The sequence below is a fragment of the Microcaecilia unicolor genome, chromosome 3 (genome assembly GCF_901765095.1).
Source record: "Microcaecilia unicolor chromosome 3, aMicUni1.1, whole genome shotgun sequence".
NCBI lineage: Eukaryota > Metazoa > Chordata > Amphibia > Gymnophiona > Siphonopidae > Microcaecilia > Microcaecilia unicolor.
The window spans coordinates 208,748,354-208,775,341 of NC_044033.1; the positions used below are offsets into that span (position 1 = coordinate 208,748,354).

A 26,988-nucleotide genomic window follows, 5' to 3' on the forward strand; every position below is an offset into this window, starting at 1 on the left:
GGGCCCGGAGGGGGGGCTGTCGACGGAGCCGAGGGCAGGCAAGTGAGACTGGGGACTGCAGCGCCGGCGGCCTGGGAGCAGAAGGAGAGAGACCCCGGTGCTGGGCCCCCTTGGAGGCCCGGGCTGGGGAATTTTGTCTCCCCTGCCCCCCCTCTCAGCAGCCCTGGTTAACACCAATATTAAATTGGCTAACCGGCTAAGTTTAGTGGCCAGACAGACCCACGTAAATAGCAGAGTTATCTTTGGCCACTATAATGTAGTGGGTCAGCCAACGAATATTGGCTTAACTGGCTATGTGTTTTAGCAGCCAAAAAAACCCTGGAAGTTCAATGCTGGTTCCCAGATATTGCCCTGGCATTGAATTTCTGGGTTCACTGCCAACCACGGGAGTTAACCGGCTCCCTCCAGTGGTCTGAATATCGCCTCAGTATGTCCACTAACTGGCAATCCCCTAACCGGATAGGTTAGGGGTGGGCCAGGGGCAGAATTAGGAAAGAGGGTGAACTCAGAAGACTGAAAATTGCTGCTAACCAGCTAAGTAACCACATAAAGTTAAGATAACAAACAGCTATCAGCGAGTTAACCGGGCACTAGTCTGAATATCAGCAGATGCTTGGTTCTTTACTGATAAAAGCAGTTAGCTAAGCAGGGTTTAAAAAAAAGGTTTGGATAGCTTCCTAAAAGAAAAGCGCATAAGCCAATATTAAAATGGACTTGGGGAAAATCCACTGCTTATTTCTAAAATAAGCAGCATAAAATGTATTGTACTGTTTTGGGATCTTGCCAGGTACTTGTAACCTGGATTGGCCACTGTTGGAAACAGGATGCTGGGCTTGATGGACCTTCGGTCTGTCCCAGTATGGCAATACTTATGTAATTTCCAGATCAGTGGACATTCCAAGCCAGAAGCATTGAATATCTGGTATTAGTTTAGCCCGCGGCTGGAAGCCGTTTACCGCTGTGAGCTGATTAACATTTCCTCGGAAAACATTCCCATCAATTCAAATACCAGAAACAAAACTTTCAGCATTTTACAGTGGTGATGGTCTTCTTGGTACTATGGTCTTACAGGGACGGGAGGGAATCGTGAAGGGTGGGCACAGCTCCTCTTTAGCAATGTCTTGGACACTCTGGAGAGAGAGAGAGGAGAGAGAGAGAGAGAGAGAGAGAAGAGAGAGGGAGGAGAGAGAGAGAGAGAGAGAGAGAGAGAGATATCATTACTCAGCATAGCAACACATCACTTTGTCACTCGTCTTGCACACAGTGTTACTGCAGAATGGCACTGAAATACAAAGCTCAGGATGTGTTTTACCCAACTTATATCTGCTGCAGTTTACCTGCTGTGCTTTACCTTCCCCTCCCCCTCCAGCCCCTCTCTCCTGCCCAAGGACTCACCATGGTTGTGGTGCTGAGGTTGATCTGGGGTTGGCAGAACATTTGGTTAAAGACCTCGTTAGGTTTTCCAAACATTGGAGTAATCCAGGTGAAATTTTCAGGGCAGGAGGCAACGCAGATCTGAGGGAGAGGGGAAGGGAAACAACAAAATCAGAGATGGAACGTCTTAGCAAAGAGGGGGAAAATTAATAAAACAGATTAAAAATTAAAACATACAAGAGGTATTTATCTGTGGCTCAAAACGTCAGGTATCCTATATCCAGAGGAAGACACAACATTTCAGATGGTGTGTTTTGCTCCCATTTGCATGGAGGCAGGTTTTGTGTTTATGTGGATATGCTGAGAATTGTTTGTAACAGATTACAGTGCCTGTATCTTTAAAATGGATAAGACTACAAATCTCTGAAATCCTGTAGTTCCCTGTAATAGGCTCTTTCAGAGCATATGTCCAAGATCCCTGTGTTTTGTGGGACTCTTTCTATTGGCTTGCCTGGTACTCTGGGCATGCTGGGCTAATAGCCTCCCCTCTTCTCTCTCCTTCGGATCTGTTAAGCTGCCTGAAGCTTGCTCCTTCTATGATCTAGCTGTTAATTTGTGTCTGTTGCATGACTCCAACAAGCCCTTGTTACTCCTATCAAGTTTTTGACCAGTATAAAAATACATACAACATCTCTCTCAACATGTAGCTGAATTGCTCCCAGCTTCTCTCTTATATGGAGAGAGAGTTGGTTGAGAACAGACTCCCAGTTTACAAGGCAAAAATGCGTGTCCAGCACTTCTGAACTGTAAGTTATGTTTCCTTATTTGATTACTGCATTAAAGAAGATTTTTGTTCAAGAGTTCTCTTATCACAGTGCATGCTAATCACCCCAATGAGAGAGCAGAACATGGTATACTGTATTTTTCTAGAAACCTTTTTTTTTTTTTTTTATAGAGGGAGAGAGAGGGAGATTGGTTTCTAAAACTACATCCTTCAGAAAAGGTTCATCCAGTGTCTTGCTGTAGCACAGAGAGAGAGAGGAATCCAAAATTTTTAAAAAGAAAGAGGAATGCATGGAGCACAATCTACAGGGAACGTGGGGTAGGTGGAGGGGGGGGGGGATGGGAACTCGAGCTCTTGAGGTTTAAGGGCTTCAATTCTGGTTAGATGCATTTACCTGTGTAGTAGGACACTGCATGCCATTCAGTGCCGACGCCATTACGTTCGTCCCCACAATGCACTTCAGCAGGTCGAAGTACAGCAGATAGGGCTTCCCCCTGTTGAACGGCAAAAAATGGAAGATGATGCCGAGAGAGGTGGGGAAAAAAAGGTGAAGGGGAGCATTAACTGTTGGTTAAAAAGTAACAGATTTATGTGTGTGTCCATAAATTACTCTTGAACTACACATTATCCCAAGAAACTGTCTCGAACGACCCTCTCCCCCCCCCCCCCCCCCACCACACACAACTATTCCCCTACCCTCCACGCAGCATAAACCATAGCCAGTGCTGTAGCAAAATAAGTTCAGCCACCCAAGGCACCAAATTGCGCCTCGTTCATTGCCGCCCCTGATGCCCTGCAACGTAGTAGGCGGGGCAGGAGTGCTAGGGGGCGTGTCACAGGACACATTTTCCTGCTCAAGACACTCCTCACCGTGGCATCCAGTAGGGGGCGAATTTGCCACTAGCCTGTATAAGCCACTTAGGGGTCAATTCTATATAAACTCGATGCCTTCCTGTAGGTGTTCCAAGACCACTCGGTAGAAACCTCTTCTATAATGGAACCAAGACGCCTAGGTTCTGTTATAGAATACTAACGTAATGCAGTATCAGCGCACCTAAAAACTTAGACGCCTGCATTTAAATCCATGCTAGGAGACGGTATAAGTGCAGGTTCCTACATGTGGGAGGGGCATGTTCAATTTACAGTATTTTGTACATTATCCTCCAGAAATTTCTGCATGCAACTGGGCCAATTAGCGCCAGTAATTGGGCGCCAACAATCGATTACTGGCGTTCATTGACGTCATTTTAGATTTGAGCGCCCATCTTGCTAAGCGCTATGCTAATCGGGATCAGCGTGCAAATCTTATAGCGCGCACCTCAAAAGGGGGAGTGGCCACAGGAGTGCACTATTAGAAAATACTAGCGCTGCACACCTAACCTGCGCCAGGATTTATGCCTGGTTTCCGTTGGCATAACTTCTCACGCCCACAGTTTGGCGCAAAAAAAATCATCTCCAAGCACTTTTCTTTAAACGGCGCACAACTTAGAGTGCCGTTTTATAGAATATTTTTTAGGGGCACCATTTTTTTCAGCAGTTAGAAAATATAAAGACACCACGGGGTCTGTTTACTAAGGTGCGCTAGCGTTTTTACCGTGTGCTAAAAATTAGCGTGCGCTAAAAACCCTAGCAGGGCTTAGTAAACAGGGTCCTGCATGTAGTTAAATTAATACAGTTAAAAATACTGAAGCCTCAACTACCCCGGGGGCTAGGTCTACTGACTTCCGTGTGGGTTTAACTATCACTGGTTTCCTAATAAATAATGGAAAAATGACATTGAAAACCAGCTTCCTAACAGAAGGAAAAATCACTGTAAAAAAAAAAAACGGGGACACGCAATGAAGGTACAAAATAGTAAATTTTAAACGAATCAGAGAAAATATTTCTTCACTCAACGTGTAATTAAACTCTGAAATTTGTTGCCAGACAACGTAGTAAAAGCAGTTAGCTTAGCAGGGTTTAAAAAAGGTTTGGCTAGCTTCCTAAAAGAAAAGTCCATAAGCCATTTTTAAGATGGACTTGGGGAAAATCCACTGCTTATTTCTAGAATAAGCATTATAAAATGTATTGTGCTGTTTGGGGATCTTGCCAGGTTACCTGGCTTGGCAACTGTTGGAAACAGGATGCTGGGCTTGATGGACCTTCCGTCTGTCCTAGTATGGCAATACTTATGTGCTTAACCCTACATCTACAAACTACAACCTATGTGACATCTTTTCCCAAAAAGAATTCCTCCTCCTACTGAAGCTATGCAAAACAAAGGGGCCTTTGTTGCAGTTTTACTGATTGGAATGTCGAAGGCAGCTCAGGAAAAGTCATTATTAGATTGGCTGGTTGGCAACTGAAGAAAATTTAAGAAGCAGCAGAAAGATAAGTGGGACTATTTTTTTTCCTTTGAGCTGGGTTCAGTCCTTCGGAACTAATTTTTTCATATTTATTTATTTTAAAAATATTTATTTTATTTGTTACATTTTTATCCCACATTTTCCCACCTGTTTGCAGGCTCAATTTATTATTTGTGGACTGTTTGGGGGGGAAAGACATTACCCAAGTTGTAGTTTGTTGATGTAGTGATTTTTTTTTTCTCCTGTTAGGGAGTTGCTTTTCACGGACATTTTTCCAGTATTTACTAGACTTATTCTCTGGGGTTGTTGAGGCTTCAGTATTTTTAATTGTATTAATTTAACTACAAGTGTGCCCCAGCACTAAGGGCATGCTAACGTTTTTAGCACATGCTAAACGCTAAAGACACCCAAAGAAATATAGGGGATGTCTAGTGTTTAGCGCATGCTAATTGTAGGCACGTGCTAAAAACGCTAGTGCGGCTTAGTACTGCGCAAGTTGGAGTCCCACCTTTGTCTAGCCTGTGCTCTTCGCCTCATTCGCCCCCTTGCAAATACCTGTGACTGGGTGCTGTTAGCACGCGGGTAGGTGCCACCTATACTTATAAATGCGTAAGGATTCTAAACATCTGCGCACGTAACACGCAACATAAATATGGGTGTGTAGGTTATAGAACTGACCTCTTCCCCTAATTCTGTGAACCTGAGCACATAATTGAATGCTTAGTGCCAGTTCTGTGTGGAACTTAATTAGCTGCTAATTGGCATTAACTAAATCAGCTATAACTGATGGTTGCTGGCACTAATTACCAGTACCTGCTTATGTGTAATTGTCCTCTGCCTTGAACTTGACAGTTAAGCGGATTATAAATGCAAAATTAAATTTAAAAAAATTAAATTAAACAGCCCTTAGTCAGGATTCTATAAACATGCGCACAACAGCAAGTGGGTGTGGACCTGGCAGGGATGTGGGTAGGTCAGGACCTGCACCGAACGCAGAACACTGTCAGCTACACAGCTGACAGCGTTTAGGCGCATGCAGGGGCAGTCCGACCACTAGGCCACCTGAGGCAGGGGCTTCAGGCTGCAATATCTCCCCCTTCCTTCCTCCACCCCGCTCGCGGCGTTTACCTGTCGTTTCGTTACGTTCCAAAAGCCGGCGATGGCAGCGATTCCCATAAGCTGCCCTGCTGCTGGCACCCACCTCTTCCCTTTACTGCAGCCGCCTCTCTGATGTAACTTCCTATTTCATCAGGGGTGGCTGCGGCAAAGGGAAGAGGCGGGTGCCGGTGGCAGGGCAGCGTATGGTAATCACTGCCGCCGCCGGCGGTTTTTGGAACATGACAAAACAGCAAGGCGAACGCTGCAAACGGGGGTGGAGTAAGGACGGGGGCAGCACAAACTTTTACACCAGCCATTGAGCTTGCACCTCAAGTTAACTGTAGACGTATGCTTATCTTCTGTAACAGCAATCGCATGCGCAGTTACCGCTCTAGAATTCACATTTAGCACACCTCATCCCAGTGCCTAATTGTACGCAACCTATAAGGAATTACTGCCTTATTGTGTATCAGCTGCGCTGCAGTTTGGTGGGGAAGGGGAAACAGACAGGTGTCCACCTCAAACGGCAGCCACTGCCCCCTGGTGGCTTATCTGGACAATAACAGAAAGTAAGTACCTCTGCCCCTCTCCCACCCCAGTGTACAGACTGAGCTCCCTGGCTACAAGAACCCACTTATTACGCCTCCTCTCTGTGGTCCCTGACTACAGAGGATGCAGCGTCTGGCACTGAGCTACAAAGTCTTACTTGTTTTGTCCAAAGTCACAGTACATGCCGGAAGAGTTTCTGGGGTAGATAACTTGGCGAGGGTCTCCGTAGATCCATGCTGGAGGGGTGGAAAGAGAAATGGACAGGCAGACACACAACAGGTGAGACGTGCATATGGATGTTTCAAAGGAGATCACACGCTAGGTTCATCACAGTGATGGATTTATGGCCCTGTCCCGTGGCAGGGCTGTGTACCACCACGCAGCAGATCCCCGAGCCCAGCCTCTGTTCCATGAGCCTGTCAGGGCTGGGGATACTGAGGACGGAAGGAGAATCTGTTTTACAATGGTGACCCCTACTTGGCAGACTCAGGGTAATGGGATCCAGAAGAATCCACAGTCGGTAGCTGAAGACCATCACCGTGCTGACCAGACAATTTTTTTTGGAGGGAGAGGTAAGGTGAGGGGATACGTAGCCCAAGCAAGGGAAAAAGTCCCTGTGTAAATTGCACAGGAAGGCTCATGGTGCAGATCCCACCCCTGGTTCTGAAAGAGCATCATATGCACCTGATCAAAACAAAAAATGGCTTGACCTATCTAAAGATATCCAGTGACACTACCCTAGGAGTTGATACTAGCAAGAGACCGGACAAGAAGTCTGGAGAGTGTCCTGGTGCAGAGAGGGACCACCACAGAGACTGCACAGGCTACTAGAACGGCACCAGGTCAGAGAATGGGAGTGGGGGGGGGGGGGGGGTGTTTCTAGACGATGCCATATTCTTACCTACAATTCCTACAATCATGTAGCCGATGATGAAGACCATGAACAGAAAACAGCAGATGATATCGGTGCAGCTCCTGCCAGAGACACAACCAAAGAAGAATGTTAAAACCCAAGGGGCAGCCTCCACTAGAAGCAGGCTCAGGTGGAGGAGACTGGTGTACTTGGTCCCCTGCCAGGGGTTCACAGTAGCAGAGCGAAGCCTGTAATCCCAGGGAGAGGAGGCTAGTGATACAACATATGCTAGAGAATGAGACGGGGATGGGGGGACAGGGAAAGAGCCTAAGGGGCGAGGACAGAGACAAACCTGGTCCTTGTATCATTTTCAGCTTTGAACTGGACTGTTATTTATGTTTGAGTGATGCTACTACTACTACTATTTAGCATTTCTATAGCGCTACAAGGCGTACGCAGCTCTACAGAAACATAGAAGAAAGACAGTCCCTGCTCAAAGAGCTTACAATCTAATAGACAAAAAATAAAGTAAGCAAATCAAATCAATTAATGTGTACAGGAAGGGGGAGAGGAGGGTAGGTGGAGGCGAGTGGTTACGAGTCAATAAAGATATTTTGACTTTTTGGAAAAACAAGCAAACACACTGGCCACAACAAGCAAACTTTGCATGGGGGAATCCTGTTCATCCTGCTACCAGCACATCTTCTAAGAAGTCATCTTCTATTGCAGGAGGGATTGTGGAAGACAGGAGAGCTAGACTGAATCCTGAGATAGTCGATGACTTCTTATTCATCCAGAGATTACAAAATCATAACAGTGCTTCAAGGGGCATATTTCTCCCCTCTAGGGAATACAGAACGGGTTGTATTTTGTACCCCTGGACGTTTTAACAGGGTGGATTAGGATTCCTTAAGTCAGCTATTGTTGGGGTTGGAAGGGTAGAGGGTGAGGGGGTGGTTATTATAGTTGCTCGTTATTTTCTATTTGGGATTTATAAACAGTTGCACAGCATATTGTTCCTTTTTATACTTAATAAAAAAGATTTAAATATAAAATAATAAGTGTTCGAGGCTTCTGCAGATGAGGACAGATCCCATGGGGATGGGGACAAATGTGTCATTCTCTAACACACACCCAACCAGAGACGTGAGAAAGACAGAGGAAGACCTAAGAGATTCCTGAAGCGACCAGCAGGTAGCAGCACACATTCAACTATGAGTTCAGTTCCGGGAACAGGTGCCGAATCTCCCCAGAGGTTGTAAATCACAGCTCCTACACCCTCCAGCCTAGGGATAAACATCTACGCAAGAGAGGAGAGGCTGGGTAGGCTGCAGAGGGGGAGGACATTGTTAGGGAGCCTGGGGAGTGTAGAAAAGTAGAGCGAGAGGATGGAGGAGGAGATTCTTAGTGTTATCATGACCCTCTACAATTTCCAGGTGCAGAGGACAGTTTGCCACAGGACTGGAAAAGGGGAAGGTGTATTACATTGCCCCCACTTCTCACTGTACACCGGCACCCCCCACCCCCCCAATGTTATGGTGTCTATGACGTTGATCCTGTGCCCAGTGTCACCACCCCCGCAGTGGGTGACATCTCATGGAATCTGCTGATATCGCCTCTGTGGCAGTGTTCGCTCCTTGTCCCACGGAAATCTCTCCAGCCTGAGCCGGCTGATCACACAAATCAGAGGTTTGCTCAACATACCTGTTTTTGATTGGTCCCCTGAAAGTCGGGTCATATTTGGCCGGATCCCCTGTAAAACAGAGAAGCAGATTGTAATTCCTTTTTTTTCTCCTGTATCACTTCCAATTACAGGTTTGAGTTACACAAATGCACACTGGTAAGCCAGTGGAGTTCCTGTGTGCATTTCAGACAGACAGACAGACAAGGGTCGGTACGCATATAGCAGCAATAGAGCAGTCACCTTGATGCAGAAAGCTGCCGCGGGCAAAAGCGTGCAGTTACTGAGAGGTCTATGTGCACATTCCTGGGCGCACGATGCAGAAAAGGGGTTTGGTGCAAAAGTTAATTTGCATAGAAGACATCGGAGCACAGTATATCAAAATGAAAGGTTATGAGGCCATTAATTATTCTATAATGCACAGCAAGAAATTTACTGCCACGTCTGAGGAGGTGCAGAAAGGTTAGCTGAGAGGATTTAAGGCCAGTTTTTGGATTTTTTTTTTTTTGCTGTGAGCATAACGGTACCTGCAACTTTTAAGACAGAACAGGCGGTGACAGTTTCGCGCAGTCTTAACAGAATTGAAATTGTTGTTCTATACATAATTATCAGCCTCACAAAACTATTATGTGAGAAATGTTTTGTGAGGCTGTTGTATCCGTAGAAGAACATTGCAGCAGATGTGTGTTTAACACTTTTGTTTAGTTCAGACCGGGGCTGCCAAGAGACTGAAATGCCCCCCCCCCCCCCCAATCGTCACTGCTGCTGCTGCTTTCCCCCACAATCATCGTCCACTGCTGCCCACCACCACCACTATCGTCGCCGCTGCCACAAAATACCTCGGCAGGTGGGGATCCCGAGGCCCTCCAGCAGAAGAGGTTTTCCTCCAGCGCTGACTCTTCACTCTGCCGATTGCCTGCCCCTGTGGCTGCCTTTTCTCTCAGGGCATGCTCAGTTTCAAAACCGAGCATGTGCGCCTGAGAGGAAAAGCAGCCGCTTAGCAAGAGAGAAGAGCAGCGCTAGAGGAAGATCTGCAGCGTCTGCTCCTCCGGGTCCTCCCCAGCCTCCAAAGGGCCTGGTGTTGGAGTTTTCTCTCTCCTGCGCCTTGTCGAGACACGATCACCAGAGTCCCGTCAGGAGCAGGAGAGAGAGAGAGACCCTGGCGCTGGGCCCCCCTTGGAGGCCTGGGGAATTCCCCCCCCCCCCCCGCCTCCTGGCAGCCCTGGTTCAGATACGCACACAGTACTAGCTGCCCTCACTGTAGAGCCTTGCACGAATGCGTCCAGTGGCCGTTCCCCAATTAGCGTACAAGTTCTGCACACTTTGAATTTACAAATCATTAGCTTAGTGCATCAGCGTAGAATATTTTCTTGGCAAGTTTGCAGTGGAAGCTGTGCACTCAGCTGGCTGTACCGTGTGGCTTTTTGCATCAGACCTCACTAATTTATTCTTAGAGTCCCAGAACCCTTTGCCACTATCTTGTGCGTCACTTGGTGCACAACACATGGTGATTGCTTCTTCACAAGTACCTCACAGAATCCCTAAAAGTAGCAACATTCCATGTTACCAATCCTGGGACAAGCAGTGGCTTCCCCCATGTCTATCTCAATAACAGACTATGGACTATTCCTCCAGAACTTGTCCAAACTTTTTTTTTAACCCAGATACGCGGCCGTTACCACATCCTCCGGCAAAGAGTTCCAAAGCTTAACTATTCATTGAGTGAAAAAAATATGTTCTCCTATTTGTTTTAAAAGTATTTCCATGTAACTTCCTTGAGTGTCCCCTAGCATAGGCGCCGACTCCGTGGGTGCTGTGGGTGCTCAAGCACCCCCAATAATTTGGCAGTGGCACATGACAGTGGCGTGACCACTCCCTCCCTGCACCATCTGTCCCGACTCTCGACTCCTTGCCCTGCTGGCTGCACCGCTGTCTGTGCTGTCCGTCCGCCCACTCGCTCCGCCTCCTACCTGGCTCCTTCCTTCAATGCTCCGGACTGACTCTCCGTGTGCAGACACTGCCTTCGTTTGCCGTCGGAAGCTTTCCCTCTGGCTGTGCTCTGCTCTGTTTCCGGTCCCGCATAGGCGGGATGATCAATCAATCATCATCATGCTGCAACAGAGAGGCAGAGCACAGAGGAGCTTCCGGTCCCGAAGCGGAGCCGCCGTCGCGACGCCGAGAAAGCCCAAACTTAGGCAGTGGTGGGCTGGATCGGTGGCACCGCGTGTGACGGCGTGATCATGTCCTCAGTCCTGTCCCTCCCGAGTCCTGGGCCGGCTCCCGCTCCAGTCCCTGATGCTCCTTGCCATGGCCCGCCCTGCACAACTTCATTGTTCAACTTCCGGGCCCATGTGCAGCAGTTTCCTGTCCCGCATAGGCGGGAATCGCGGGATGCTGCAGCCTGTAGGCAGCAGAGGGAGAGCTCGGGAGCGCAAAGGCAGTTGCTGTGTGGTCAGTGGTGTGCTTATCAGCAGTCCGGATTGAAGGGCAGAGACTGAGAGCGAGCCAGAGAGGACGAGGTACAGGGAAAGGTGCCAGCCCAGCCCCAGACGATTTATTTAGGTGTGTAGACATATAAATCTGCATTACAGTGTGTTAAGCCTAAAGCTTAATGTAGTTCAGTAGAAGGGCCCCCTGGTCTAGTTAGCTTGTACGAAGGTGGTTATTGGTGAATTTATTATAAAAGAGTAATAGTATGGGCATTTGAACCCAAAAATTTCACAGAACCCATATCCCTTTGGTGCTGGTGAGGCTGGAAATCGCAGTGCTTTCTCAGGAGGGAGCCTGGAACTGGGAGGGAGGGGGGCTGCACCACCTGTAAAAAAAAAAAATTTCAGCACCCCCAATCATTTTGAAAAGTTGGCTCCTATGTCCCCTAGTCTTTGTACTTTTTGAAATAGTAAAAAAAATTGATTCACTTTTAGTAAAAGACTAGCTGGTCCACAATCGCTCCTGTCCGTACTGCTAAGGATACGTCCTAGCTGCCAGCCGTAGAGTGCGACCACATGTGGGTTATTCCTCCTTAAGCATGTTAATTTCTATCATTTATTATGTTTGATATACCGCTTTGTCTGGCTGGTAGGTCTAAGCGATACACAATAAAAACTACATTTTAAGAAAAGATCGTCATAGTTAAAACAGGAGAGGTCGGCATACAAACAAGAGATTACACTACATATCATCAGCGACTGGGCAGACACATCGCATAGCTGAAACCCGAAGTGCTGATGGGGAAAAAAAGTGGGGTTTTAGTAGCATTTAAGGTTTCTGGAAAAACTGTCCCTCTTCCCTTAAAATCGGCAGTAGCTCATTTGAAAGCTTTGGCGCTAGGAAGTAAAGACGTTTTCAAAATAAGCCTGCTTTGGGTCAGAAAGGATCAGGTGCTGGGAATCCAATGACCTCAGATTCCTAGAAGGGGTGTAGAGAATCGTCATTGACGAAAGGAAAGAAGGGACACTTAGGGGGGTCCTTTTATTAAGGCATGCTAACAGATTTAGCGAGCGCTAAATGATAAGACGCCTATAGGGGGCTGTATGGAGGAGGATTTTGAAGTGGGAGGTGAGTCTTATTTTTGAACTGCGATATTGTATGAGCGGGATTGTCGGCCTTGTTCAGTCTGACTGTCCCTATCGGACCGACCGTTCACTTGTCTATTAGATTGTAAGCTCTTTGAGCAGGGACTGTCTCTCTTTGTTAAATTGTACAGCGCTGCGTAACCCTAGTAGCGCTCTAGAAATGTTAAGTAGTAGTAGTAAATAGTTATTGTGTTTTGAATGTATGATTTTATGCTTGTGGTTGCTTTACTCTGCCTAGAAGATGATTGATAGAATGGAATATACATTTTTTTTTAATAAATAAATGTTAGCACACCTGAGTAAAAGGGCTCCTTAGTTAGTAAGCCTTGTGTGTCAGGCAGAGAATTTGAAATTGAATTTGGAAACTAGCTGCTGTATTCAGGGGCGTAGCTACGTGGGGCCATGGGGGCATGGGCCCCCGTAGATTTGGCCCTGGCCCCCCCCACCGCCGACCCCTTCGACCCCCCCCTCACGCCTCCGCCAACCCTCCCCCGCCGCTATCAGGTATCTCTTGCTGGCGGGGGTCCCCAACCCCCGCCAGCTGAACTCCTCTTCAGCGCCGGTCGCCGGTGCAGCCACGTTCCTGATCTGCAGTGCAAGGATTCTGTTTCTGCGAGTCTGATGTCCTGCAGGATGTCAGACCCACAGAAACAGAATCCTTGCACTGCAGATCAGCAACGTGGCCACGCCGGCTACTGGCGCTGAAGAGGTCTTCAGGGGTTGTGGACCCCCGCCAGCAAAGGTACCCGACGACGGCAGCGGTGAGGGAGGGTTGGCAGCGGCGGGAAGGGGGGGATCGAAAGGGTCAGCGGTGGGGGGGGGGGGTAAAGATGGTGGCGGTGGCGCTGGTGGGGGGGCTAAAATGTGCCCCCTCACCTCGGGCTCTGGACCCCCCTCCCACCGAAGTCTGGCTACGCCCCTGGCTGTATTATGTACTGTTGGAGACGTTTGACAAGGTAACCAGGGATGCCTGCACGCGACATGAGGGGAAGCAGGGCAGGCAATGCGCAGAGAACAGTGCTGGAGAAAGGCTTCAGCTGGCGGGGGTTGGGGACACCCGCCAGTCAAACTAGGGGCCCCAGATCCAATTTTGGGGCCCATGCCCCCCAAGGCCCCCCCAAGCCCCCCCCCCCCCCCCCCATAGCTATGCCACTGATCTACCTCATGCATATTCATTGTGGACGTACTGAAAACCCAACTGGCTGGGTGTGTCCCGAGGACTAGGTTGAGAAGCCCTGGGCTAGAGTGAAGCTAAGTACATAAGTATTGCCACACTGGGACAGACCAAAGATCCATTATGCCCAGCATCCTGTTTCCAACAGTGGCTGATCCAGGTCACAAATACCTGGCAAGATCCCCAAAATGTTCAATACATTTTATGCTGCTTATCCGAGAAATAAGCAGTGGATTTTCCCCAAGTCATTTTAATAATGGTCTATGGACTTTTCCTTTAGGAAGCCGTCCAAACCTTTTTTAAACCCTGCTAAGCTAACCGCCTTTACCATATTCTCTGGCAACGAATTCCAGAGTTTAATTACACGTTGAGTGAAGAAAACTTTTCTCTGATTTGTTTTAAATTTCCTACTTTGTAGCTTAATCACATGCCCCCTAGTCCTAGTGTTTTTGGAAAGAGTAAACACATTTGCATACAATTGGTTCACTGCATTGGGTGTATTTTTTTTAAACACGTGTGTTTAAAACATAGCTTATCATATCAGCCCCTCATTTGGTGAAGAAATATTTTCTGAGTGCAGCAAGGTGGAGCTTCTCCGGAAGATGAGTTAATGAACCACCAGCTGGGTCATTATCTCTTATCAAACAATTAACTCAGAATTGCTTCTCTTATCAGGAGCCTCTGACCTTGAATGGTGTGAATAACCTCGAATCCTGATTTTCCGCTTGCATCAACATGCTCCTCAATTCCCCATATATAGTAGTAGGTTGGGGGAGGGGTCACCTAGGCCTGCTGTCTGATTGGTCAGTAGAACTGAGGAAGCCAGATGCCTCACATAAAGAAGGCTCCGATTGGCTTAGGCAATACAGGCCTTTGTGACATCACAGCCAATTGGTTCCGGTCGATCCTGACAAGCATGATGTTTAAGGAAGAATCTTTTCTGATGTGTAATTCAGTTGCTCCAGAGTAGAGAGCTGCACGGCTTCCGTCCCCGCGGGAATCCCGCGGAACCCGCGGGATTCCCGCAGGGACGGAGGCAGTTCCTGCGGGGTTCCCACGGGGATGGAAGCAGTTCTGCGGGGTTCCCGCGGGGACGGAGGCAGTTCCTGCGGGGTTCCCGCGGGGATGGAACCAGTTCTGTGTGCTTCCCGTGGAAGTGTAAGCTGCACCTGCACCAGCCTCTCATCTACCAAATACTAATTTATTTGAGTGCTGTCTCCTCCTCCTCCTCTTCTTCCTTGCTTTAACAGCATAAATGTGGAAAGTCTTCCATTAAGGAGGTGGTAGAGTCACAAATGATGACGGAATTCAAAAAGGCATGCTAACCTGAAATGGCTGCATGTGTGTGGATATGTCAAGTGACACTTAGATGGCGACTCTGGCTGTAATGAACTAGAGCTGATACCTGGCAGACTTGTATGGTCTGTGTCTCATACATGGCAATCTGGTGTAGGATGGGCTGGAAAGGGCTTAGACAGCAATTTCAGTGGCTGGAACATGAGGACAGTGCTGGACAGACTTTTATGGTCTGTGTCCCACAAATGAGAACATGAATAGGCTGGAGTGGGCTTCGATGGCAACTCCACAGTTGGAACATAAGGATGGGGCCAGATAGACTTCTGTGGTCTTTGTTCCAGAAACATGAAAGAAAGACCATAATCAAGTATATAATATCACACTCGTTGATTTAATGATGAATTGATCATGAGTGTGACTATTGGGCAGAGTGGATGGACCGTTCAGGTCTATTTGCTGTCACTTACTATGTTACTATTAATCCTCTTTGCTCCCAGGCTGGTGCACAGACCTCAGCTCTGACACAGGCACGAGAATCAGATGTCACCTGACCTACTGGCGCGTGCATGTGGCGACCTCTCAGCACACACTGCCAGTGAATCAGAGACAAATCTTACATGTGCGCACCAGAGTGTTCCAAGTTCCGTTCCTTCCTTGCCTACAGTGCTGTGGCTCAAATCCAGAGAGAGACTGAGGGACCTGACTGGAATTTTCTTTTATGTACTATTAAATTCTTACGGGGATGGGTGGGGATGGGTTAAATTCTTGCGGGGACGGATGGGGACGGGTTGGGATGGTTTAAATTTTTGCGGGGATGGGTGGGGATGGGTAAGATTCCAGTGGGGATGGGTGGGGACGGGTAAGATTCCAGCAGGGACGGGCGGGGATGGGTAAGATTTCTGTCCCCGTGCAACTCTCTACTCCAGAGGCAAACTTGTAAGTGGGCTACTGGTTAGAAGGGTGATAAGGAGATATCCGACTTCCTCCCAGCACCATGTGCATTTTCTCACCTGCCGCTGCCTAGGAACCACGCGAACCCTCCATTTTGAGGGCTTGAAAAAGTTGGATATTATGATGAGAAGGGGGAGCCCAATATAAGAATGTAGTAAATGATAGCAGACGAAGACCAGCATGGTCCATCCAGGCAGCTCAGCAAGGTAGTACCTGCCACTGCGAGCAGATTTCCCTCCCCCACCCACCCATGCCTTTATTAAAGTGTGAAGTTTTTGTTTTCAGAGAAAATGCTCTAATTCATTCCATCCCCTTGTTGAATAGGGACCCTCTGGGTTTATCCCATGCTGTTTTTGCATCATCCAGCCCCCTCTCTGTGAGAACAATATTTCTTGATGAATCTGCAAAGTAATCTTTCATGTCCTGTAGTTCTATAATCTCTCCATTTTTGGAAAAGGTTTCTTTATCTTTGAGCATTTAATTGTCGGTATCATATCTTGCCACCCCCCCCCCCCCCCCCTTCCAGGGTATAACTATTCAAGTCTAAGTCTCATACATTTTCCAGTGCAGACCCCATACCAGTTTGCTCACTTTCCTCTGAACCACTTTGAGTCTTTATATCTTTGGCAAGATACAGCCTCCAAAACTAAGCATGCAGACTCGCCATTGCCCTGTACAGGTTATGCCCCTCTGGGTACCCAAGCATTGTTTAGTCACTTTGAGATCCTTGGACACCATCACCCCAAAGTCTCTTTTCTGGTTCGTGCACATTTCACCTCTTTCTATTTCCGCTCCACAAATCCATCACCCTACATTTGTTCACATTAAAGCTTAGCTGCCAAGCATTCGCCCATGTTTCTAGTTTTTATGGATCATTTCTCATATGGTCTGCTTCCTCTGAGACATCCACTATGCTGCTAAGCTTTGTGTCATTCACAAAAAGGCAAATGTTTCCTTCTAACCCTTCAGCAATATCACCCACAAATATACTGAACGGAATCAGCCCCAGGAAAGATCCCTGAGGCACTCTACTAGTTGCCTTTCTTCAATCTGAGTGAATTCTATTTACCACCATCCTCTGTCATCTGTCCGTCAACCAGCTTCGGATCCGGTGGTTCACCACTTTGGGTGCTGTCCCCAACTGCTCAGTTTATTTACGAGCCTGCTTGCTTGCCTAGGGCCTACGAAGGGTTAATCCTACTCTGAACATGGTCCAGGCTGAGACAGAGGTGCAACATCTGGAAATGTCAAACAGAGAGTGGGATGACCCATCTAAGAAAAAAAATTATAGGGAAGGGGCAGGGCCTAAAGAAAGACCATCAGGTACTCATCCTTTCTGGAAATAGTGAGATTAAGCGAAAGGATGGCAGAGAACAAACCAAGATCCTGAAATCCGGAAAGGTGTCCCTCATCCGCCCATCCCAGAGCACATCTCAGGACTAAAGAGAAACTTAACACCAGGGCAGGTGGGAACTGGTCCATACATTGTTCAAAGCAACAAAATGTACCCACCGCTGAACCTTACAGAAGAGGTAAGCTCTCTTGAGCAGGGACCATCCTTCCCCATGTTTAAACTTGTACAGCGCTGCGTAACCCTGGCAGTGCTATAGAAATGTTAAGTAGTAGTAGTAGTAGTAGTAGTAAGAGGTAGGGGGGAGATCATGTTACTCTCAGGGGAAAGGGGAGGAGGAGGAGGAGGGTACGGCTTCTCTCATGTCCATTTCTGACTGGCTGATAAAAAAATGGGGGCGTCTTTTACTAAGGCACGCTTACGTTTTTAGCACACGCTAAAATTGTGGGTGCGCTAAACGTTAGAGACGCCCATAGGACCCTCTGGGTCTCTGTTGGCTTAGAGTATGCTGGAAAGTTGATTTAGGACATTTGGCTCAGAGGTGTAGGCCTCCTGCTGAGCTGAGGGTAACTGGATACAGAAAGGAACTGTACCATAAACAGACAGGAGTGGCCTTGAACACCAGCCGAAGGGAAGGCGTAGCCTCATAAACAAGCCTGTCTCCGTGGGCCTGGAGAGGAAAACAGTGAGGGCAACAGCCATAGTGAAACTTCCTCATAGCCTCCTTCCCCAACTGTGACGTGGGTCTGCTAAGACACAGAGCTTCCTGGCGACCCGGGAGGGCAAGGTTACAGGAGTTATGAGGCATAGATAGGTTTATGTAGGCAGCTCAGTTATTAGTACGGGAGATTCTTAATCTCCAAAAATGTAGGTTTGAGCCTCATGTTGGGTGACTGATGACCCTTTGGGAGACAAAGTTCAAAGAGCAAACTCGGAAAGGGGTGGGAAGGTGGATATTGGGAACAAAAAGTGACAGAATTCAGGAAATCTTGGGACAGGAACGTAGGATTCTTAGCTGGGATGAAAGGAGGATATTGTAATTAGCCACTAAATTTGGCAGGTTGGTCCATCTGCTGTACGATTCTCTCTATAGCCAAAGATATTCTTACAAGGTGTTTTGGGGGTGGTCTTATGTGATGATCTTAAGGTGGCCAAACAGAAACACCCCATCTTCATAGTTACAGACAAGTAAGAGAGAGAGAAAGTTTAATTGTCAGCTGCCATTGTAAACCAAGTGTCACCCCTGCCCTCCCCCACCCAGTCTCCTCTTACCACTTCTAGGGGTATAATTAGATGTTAAATGTTTTAGAGAAGAGGCAAGTTTTCAGTTATCCTTTAAGAGACTTAAATAAGTGACCTGGGAAGATTGTTCAAAGCAGTATTTCCCAAACTGTGCATCGCAGCACCCTGATGCGCTAAACGGAAGAGTCGATGGCGAAAACTAGAAGAATGTTTGGGCGCATAGGGAGAGGAAGGGCCAGTAGGAAAAAGGAGCTGATGATGCCCCTGTATAAGACTGGCGAGACCTCATTTAGAATATCAACTCCAGCATCAAAAAGATGTAAACAGGACGGAATCGGTCCAGAGGGCGGCAACTAAAATGGTCCGTGGTCTTTGTCATAAAGCATATGGGTACAGAGCTAAAGATCTCAATATGTATACTTTGGAAGAAAGGCGGGAGAGGGGAGATATGATAGAGATATTTAAATACCTATGTGGCATAAATGCACAGGAGGGATGTCTCTTTCAATTGAAAGGAAGCTCTGGAACGAGGGGGTATAGGATGAAGGTGAAAGGGGATAGACTCAGAAGTAACCTGAGGAAATACTTCTTCACGGAAAGGGTGGTGAATTCGTTGAATGGCCTCCCGGTGGAAGTGGTGGACACGAAAACGGCATCTGATTCAAGGGAGCTTGGGACAAGTACACAGGATCTCTGAGGGAGTGATAGGGAGAGTAGATGGCATGGATGGGCAGACTGAATAGGCCATATGGTCTATCTGCTGCCAATTTCTCCGTTTCTACATTATGGAATTGATTTAGTGTTATCGGCTCTGGAGGTCACAGCACTTGTAGCAGATCAGAGCAGGCTAGGGGGGGGGGGGGCTGGTGAAAGATATTCCGATACCAGGCATCTTCCACAGGAGGGGGCACCAGAATTCCTCACCAAATTGGCTTCGTCTAGTAGACTATTCCGATCACCCCCTCCCCCCTTCAAGGTGTGAGTCTGTGAGCAAATCAGGCAGAAAAAAAATAGCGCTGCTAGGGGAGGAATCTGGAATACTGAAGGCTGAACCCAAATTCTCTCGTTCCTTGCAGGTATTGTGGAGGCTGCAGTCCAGCCGGCATTTCAGGGGCTTCAACGTTAGCTTCAGAACTTTTAGTACAGGAACAGTACTGGGCAGACTTCTACGGTCTGTGCCCTGAGAATGGCAAGGACAAATCAAACTCGGGCATACATATAAAGTATCACATACCATGTAAACTGAGTTTATCTTGTTGGGCAGACTGGATGGACCGTTTAGGTCTTTATCTGCCGTCATTTACTATGTTACTCTTTGAGTTTCTACTAATGTTGCTACTAATTGGGATTCCGGAATCTTCTAACTCTTGAGGATTCCAGAATCTTCAGAACTTTTAATAAAAGAACAGTGCTGAGCAGACTTCTACGGTCTATGCCCTGAGAATGGCAAGGATAAATCAAACTCGGGTATAAAGTATCACATACCATGTAAACTGAGTTTATCTTGTTGGGCAGACTGGATGGACCGTTTAGGTCTTTATCTGCCGTCATTTACTATGTTACTATAAGTGAGGAAAATGAAAAACATTAACAAAGTCAACTGGAAACCTACAGTTATTTGGGATGGTGAAGAGTGACAAATATATTACGGATTTAAGATGTCACTGTGTTATTTTTTTTTAATGGAAGACGATTCACATGCACGTTTACTGTTCAAACGCATGTTTCAGTATGACCACCCTTATGAGGCTGGTGCCACATGATACAGAAGCATAGAGCGGAAGGGTCAGTATTGAGGGGAGTATATTACATCCGTCATTGCCACTGCCTGACACTTGTGTTTTCGTTACACCAGCTCTCATATAAACTCTGATCCCCTCCTTAGGCACTCATACATACCCCCCAGGACCCTGCCTTTTGAATGGCTCAGACAGCAGCCATAAATGAGATTTTTTTCAGGGCCAGTGCAAAGGTATTAGAGCTTCCCCCCCCCCCCCCCCCCAAAAAAAAAAACTGTTTCAAAATTGAAACCGGTAGGTCCCCCCCCCAATGATTTTGATAATTAAACTCGACAATCATGATCACCCAACACCAGCCCTCCCAGAACAATCTTGTACTAATGCAAAACTGGACATCATACTTTTAAATATTACATTTTAATCTTTTTATAAGTATGCATGAAAGGGCAGTTTCCAAACACTAGATACCCTGGAGGGTAAAGTACACGCTGATGGTTCTTTCCCCCCCCCCCCCCCCCCCCCCCCCCCCCACCAGAATCTGCTGCCCTAGACAACTGCCTTGTTTTTCTTACGGTTAAGCTAGCCCTGGATAGGTTCCCACAGTACCATAGTTAAAATGAAATAAGGAAACAGAAGAAGAAAAATAGTTAACAAACAAATCAGTTACCAATTATGCAAAAAGTACACCTTCAGTGAGCTGCCCTAGTTATACATCACCACTCAGCCCTGGTTTGGGAAACACTTTAAAGTTGGTTTCATTCCCTCAGAATCATTGCAACAGAGACATTCATGACATTATCCACTCACTGTCTGCTTTTCACCTGTGTTGTCCTCCTCCCCACCCCCACGACTGGTCCGTATCCAAATGCTTTGGGACAGTCCTAGATTTCTGAACACCCCATCCTAGTGTGTTATGGGACTTGCAACACTGATTTTTTATGGGCAGGATCATAAGGAAAGGCTAGAGAGGCTTCGGCTCTTCAGCTTGGACAAAAGAGGGTTGAGGGGAGATAAGATCAGGGCTTTTTTATGAGGGGGGTACTTGGGGGTACTGAGTACTGGCACCTTTTCCATTGTCTGATAAAATTGACCCATGGACCCTAAGTTTTAATGAAAGAGCTCAGGCTCTACACACCAATTCTGCCTTGTTATACATTCTGTGACTGGTTGCAGGGGGCCTGGCTATTGTGGGGTGGGTCCCTCCTAAAGGGTGACCTAGCATTTGAGTACCGGCACCTTTTTTGCTAGAAAAAATATACTGGATATGATAGAAGTCTATAAAATAATGAGTGGAGTGGAAAGAGTAGATGTGAATTGCTTGTTTATTCTTTCCAAAAATACTAGGACTAGGGGGCATGTGATGAAGCTACAAAGTAGTAAATTTAAAACGAATCGGAGAAACGTTTTCTTCACTCAACGTGTAATTTAACTCTGGAATGCGTTGCCAGAGAATGTGGTAAAGGCGGTTAGCTTAGCGGGGTTAAAAAAAAAAGGTTTGGACGGCTTCCTAAAGGAAAAGTCCAAAGACCATTATTAAAATGACTTGGGAAAAATCCACTGCTTATTTCTCGGATAAGCAGCATAAAATGTATTGAACTTTTTTGGGATCTTGCCAGGTATTTGTGACCTGGATCGGCCACTGTTGGAAACAGGATGTTGGGCTTGATGAACCTTTGGTCTGTCCGAGTATGGCAATACTTATGTACTTATCAGACACTACAAATCCCACAGTGCTTTGGGATATAAGTTCAAAACCAGGACTGGCCTCAAATCTCCTGCCTGAAACTGGGTAACTTGGCATCTCTGAGAATGCAGACACCAAGATGTGACCTGTGGGCTTCACACGGGACCAGAGGTTAAAGCAGAACTGCCAAACTACCCTGTTCCAGAATGGAGATTGTAGTCCAGTCCTGCTTTTCTGACAACCTCCTCCTGTTGCATTATTTATTTCTTACATTTGTATCCCACATTTTCCCACCTATTTGTAGGCTCAATGTATGTTGTGGTAAGATAAAGTTCATGTGGCACACCACACTAGGGAATCGCACAGCAGAAGAGTTGTGTTTTGTTGTGTTGCAAAGATCAGGCATTTATGTTGGATCGGTAGGGTATGCCTTTTTAAACAGGTTACTTTTTAGTGTTTTCCGGAAGTTTAGGTGGTCGTTCGTAGTTTTCAAGGCTTTTGGTAATGCGTTCCACAGTTGTGTGCTTATGTAGGAAAAACTGGATGCGTAAGTTGATTTGTATTTGAGTCCTTTGCAGTTTGGGTAGTACAGATTTAGGTACGTTCGTGTTGATTCGGATGTGTTTCTAGTTGGTAGGTCTATCAGGTCTGTCATGTATCCTGGGGCTTCACCGTAGATAATTTTCTGAACCAGAGTGCAGATTTTGAAAGCAATGCAATTATGGGACTCAAAGTACTGATTTCAATAGGTAGAATCAGGGACTACAAATCCCATACTGCTTTGGGAAGTAAGTTTAAAACCAGGACTGGCCAAAAACTCTCCTTCCCAAAACAGCTCTGTGAAAGGAAATTGGGGAGGGGGGAAGAGAGTGGAATCTGTGAGTGAAATAACAGTACAGGGTGGGAAACAGACCAGCCTGGTCATTCAGCCTGGCACCCCACAAGATCTGGGTACATTCACACAGGACTGTACTGCAGGGGCTCATCTGCGTGGGGCCACGGGGGCCTGGGCCCCCGTAGATTTGGCCCTGGACCCCCCTGCCAACGACCCTCTCCACCCCCCCCCCCTCCCACCGCCAACCCGCTGTCACCTATCTTTGCTGATGGGGACTCCAACTCCTGCCAACTGAGGTCCTCTCTTCCGTTGCAGCAAAGCTTCCTGTTCTGAGTCGGACGTCAGACTCAGAATTTGAAACTGAAGGAAGCTTTGCTGCAACGGAAGAGAGGACCTTGGCTGGCGGGGGTTGGGGTCCTCCACCAGCAAAGGTAGGCGACGGCGGCAGGAGGGGGGGTGGAGAGGGTCATCAGCGGGGGGGGGGGGAGTTGGTGGCACCAGGGGGGGGGCTAAAATGTGCCCCCTCACTCTGGCTCTGGCCCCCAATCCTGCTGAAGTCCAGATACGCCTCTGCTGTACTGAGCCAGAATAAGCACCCTGTGTGACATGCCCCTGGTGCCCTGGCAGCACCCAGTTCCAGGCAGAAGATTGTGGGCCAGTCTTGGTTTTGAACTTATATCCCAAAGCACTGATCCTGTCCATTGAAATCCATGGTACACATCTCACAATGCACCAGGATGGGGAGGTCAGAAATCCAGGACTGCCCAAAATCTCCAGCCTGGAACTGTGTAACTTTGCATCTCTGCAATACACTGCAGCCAAGGAGACGAGGGTCAGGGAGCACCCCACTTCCCCTGCACCCTGCTGCCGCATTGCTCACACAGCCCCTGGGTCAGCCCTGCAAGGTCCAAAGCTGGCTCCCTGGTCTGTTCAGCTTGTTTTCTCCGAGAATCTGCGCATTACAACTTGCTGTAAATGCAGAGCTATCCAGTTACCCAGTTTCAGGAGGGAGTCATTTTTTTTCCAGTCCTGCTTTCTTAAACCTACATCCCAGAGCAGTTTGGGGTTTGTTGTGCCTAATTCTACCCCATAAAATCAGCGCAGCAGATCTCATAATGTATCAAGGTGAGGTTGTCAGAAATCTAGGACTGGCCTAAAAATCTAGACTCTGTAAACATTCCCAACCTAAGGCTAGGTATTTGTTTGCCTGGAACAGTGCTTTTGGGAGGGGGGGTGGGGACAGAGGGATGGGTGGAGAATAATCATCCCCAACTCAGGCGGAAGACTGTGGCGTGGCAGTAACTGTTATAGGATCAGACAAAGCCCAGCAGCCAGCTATCACCAGTCCACACCCTCACCACGTACTGTGTACACACACCATCAATCCACTGGAGCAGGGTGGGTGGGGCCCTGTAAAATATAATGTCCCTACAATATGGCTCCCTCCCAGATACAGGGAATGTGACCTGGGGTTGCAGAAAGTTCTGGGTGGCTTCTTGCTAATGTAGCCACAAAGTGACCCTTGTAAATCCATCCATGCAGACTCACAGAGTGGCTGCAGGCCAGTATCAGGATGCCCGCTTCCGTATACTGATAAGAATATTCATAAAACAATTAGCTGCTGCTAGCCCTGCATGCCTGAAGAACAGAGCTGCCGAGGGCACTCTCTTCTGGCTGAAGATGAGGGAGAGAAACCCCTACCCTATCCACTAACACAAGGGCACTGACCGAGTTGCAGTTCTGAAACAGCTGTACTGTAGATCCAGGCCATTCCCTGGCTGCCAGGAGCAAGACATCGATCAAAGTTTCTCCTTTAATAGATCTCCAGATCAGGATCTTCCCTATCCCTTAAAATGGGGGTCACTGACCAAAACATGTGAAAATCCCATTTATATCCAGAAATGTTTAATTATGCCTTCTGTTATATTACTATCATGTATTCCATTACCATGCATTCCAAAATCCTTCTGTAACACCAAATGTCTACTCCCTTCTCATTTCCACTATCCATGATGTATTGTAAGTCACATTGAGCCCATCCATATCTATTCAGCCACGATCAGGGCGCAGACCGTAGAAGTCCGCCGAGCATTGGTTTTACTCTCCAATTACCGGCGTCTCCTAATCTACGCTAAGATTCCGTAGATCCATTCCTTCTAAACAGGATTCCTTTGTGTTTATCCCACGCATGTTTGAATTCCATTACCACATTAATTACTGAATGAGTAGCTATTTCAGTTAGAGGCTAGTGAAAATCAAGGTGTAATTTTTCTCCCATCCAGGTTCACAGATCTCCTGAATTCTATCCACTGACCTCTTCGGAGTCCCCCAGGTTAAGAAAATGAATCCACTCCAGTTTAGGACCCGGTATGTGTAGCACAGGCCCTGAAGACTTGTGAGGTCTATAAAGCTCAGATTCCCCCCCCCCCCCCCCCCCCCCCCTTTTGGTTTATGTTTTAAAAAGCTCATCGTCTTTCTCCCTGCCTGAATCCCTCTTATGCTGTAAGACCACCAGGTAACCGTGTGAGATGCTCTTATGCTATAAGAACGTCAGAGGAAGGTGCAATTCCTATTTCTCTGCTCTCCTACCTTTATGAGCAACCCGAATCATGTGTTTTGTTAAACATTCACAACTTTACCCTGAGAGAAATATTTTACAAATATGGTTTATTGAAGAGCTGGAGTCAATTTGTCCCCTGAAGCATCTGATTTGGGACTAAATGTATAGAAACTCTACTTGTATTTGGCGAGGGTGGGATCTGTTTTCTTCTCGATTCGATTTCACTCCTTTTCATAGTTTATGCTTTTTACCCGTGTGTGGTGGTAAATCTTATCTCAGGGTATTTTTCCCGATTTGATTTCACCTGTCTGTGTGTGTGGAGGGGGGGGGGGGGGGGGGCGGGTATCTCTTTTTTTCCCTCGATTCGATTTCACTCCTGTTTATGGTTTTTACCTGTGTGTGTTGGGGGGAGGGTTCTCTATTTTTCTTCCCCAATTCTATTTCGATCCTTTTTATCTGTGTGTGTGTGTGTGGGGGGGGGGGGGGGGGCAGAGGACATATTTCTCTTTTTTCCATGATTCGTGTCGTGGGAGGGGGGAGGGTAATGGTTTTATTTTCAGTTGATTTCTACTTTCTCTGTTCTTTGTGTCTCCGATCCCTTCCCCGCACCTGATCGTTGCACAGATTCCGCACACACATACCTCTCTGATACCGGGAATATAAAGCTGCCACCCCCATCCCTAGCCCTTATCCCCCCCCCCCAATTGCATGCCAGTGCCACCCCATGCCCCGGGCTCACCGTAGGTTCCCGCGTCCTTCACCTTCACCATGGCCCGGTTGGCAGCTGCTCCTGTTTGGATACGATTCACTTCTGGAACCCCGAGCTCACCTGTCAGTTACGTGCCCGTCTCCGCCCTCCGCCACGCCCCTCCTGCTGACGGCCGGCAAGGCCACGCCCAGTGCACCTGCGGTTCCTCACGACAGCCTCGCCCTTTCACTCCCCGTCAGGGCCACTCCCACTTGCACTTCTCTTTGCAAGGTCCCGCCCACTCCGTTAGGGCCACGCCCACCACGCCACTCTCCTCTTACAAATACACGCCCACCCTTTCCTGAGCCACGCCTACTATCACCTGTCTTCTTGCAAGCACCCGCCCACATGTACCTGTCCTCTTGCATGGATGACTAACCTGCTCACCTGTCATCCTTTCGCCCCTCTCCTCCCCATCCCTTGAAATTCCTCCTGCCACCAGGAAAGAACTGCCCTCCTCCACTTTCTGATCCAGATCAAACAGAAACCTGAACTGCGAGTTGAAACAATAGAGCTTGGCATGAATTTTGTGGGAATGAAAGAGCAGATTACACTACATTGCATTACAATGGTGCTGTTGATTTTCAAAGAAATAAATTAACACAGAACAATATGTGTGATGCATGAGGGAAGTAGGATTTATGAGCAGTTGAAAACAAATTGAAGGACTGAAGCACAAGGTTAGTGAGACATCTGCTCATACTTTTATGGTTGCACCAAGGAGGTTTGTCAGGAGATGGTGAGAGCATGCTTGGCCCATTATCTGAACTTGCTGCCATATTGGGTCACCAAAAAACAATAGCAAATGCTTATTAGAAATAAGGACTGCCTATATGTGGCTTGGCGTGGACCAATAATTTTGAGTGTATCAATATGGCGGCTATGGCTTCAGCCTTATCATGTGATGCCATCTCCTGTAAATGAAACCTCCTTGGGTTGCACGATGCAGAGAAGTGCAATCCATGTGTAGGACACTGGCACACAGCATATTAAAATAAATGGTAATGGTGTTATTAACTCCAAGGTAGAGAAGCACACAACAGGAGCATTGCCATACGTCAGATTTGGGGGGGGGGGTACAACATTTTGCCCCACTCACATCCACATACCTGAGCTGGTGGGGGCCCCCAAGCTCTGTCAGCAGAAGCC

At 47.4% G+C, this 26,988-nt stretch overlaps 1 protein-coding gene across 2 annotated transcripts in view; it reads right to left on the reverse strand.

Moving 5' to 3' along the window:
* Window positions 1-25,952, reverse strand: part of SLC44A4 (solute carrier family 44 member 4) — a 49,388-nt gene extending 23,436 nt beyond the window's left edge. The window contains exons 1-7 of one of the 2 annotated variants that reach the window (XM_030197309.1): window positions 25,831-25,952; window positions 8,708-8,756; window positions 7,052-7,125; window positions 6,308-6,386; window positions 2,553-2,652; window positions 1,396-1,515; window positions 1,070-1,130 (exon numbers count right to left, since the gene is read on the reverse strand). In XM_030197309.1, the coding sequence (XP_030053169.1) occupies window positions 1,070-1,130; window positions 1,396-1,515; window positions 2,553-2,652; window positions 6,308-6,386; window positions 7,052-7,125; window positions 8,708-8,756; window positions 25,831-25,861 (514 nt within the window). In that variant the 5' untranslated portion in view covers window positions 25,862-25,952. The remainder of the gene's footprint in view (window positions 1-1,069; window positions 1,131-1,395; window positions 1,516-2,552; window positions 2,653-6,307; window positions 6,387-7,051; window positions 7,126-8,707; window positions 8,757-25,830) is intronic. The other variant, XM_030197310.1, reaches the window with a different exon arrangement.
* Between the last annotated feature and the right edge of the window lie 1,036 nt (window positions 25,953-26,988).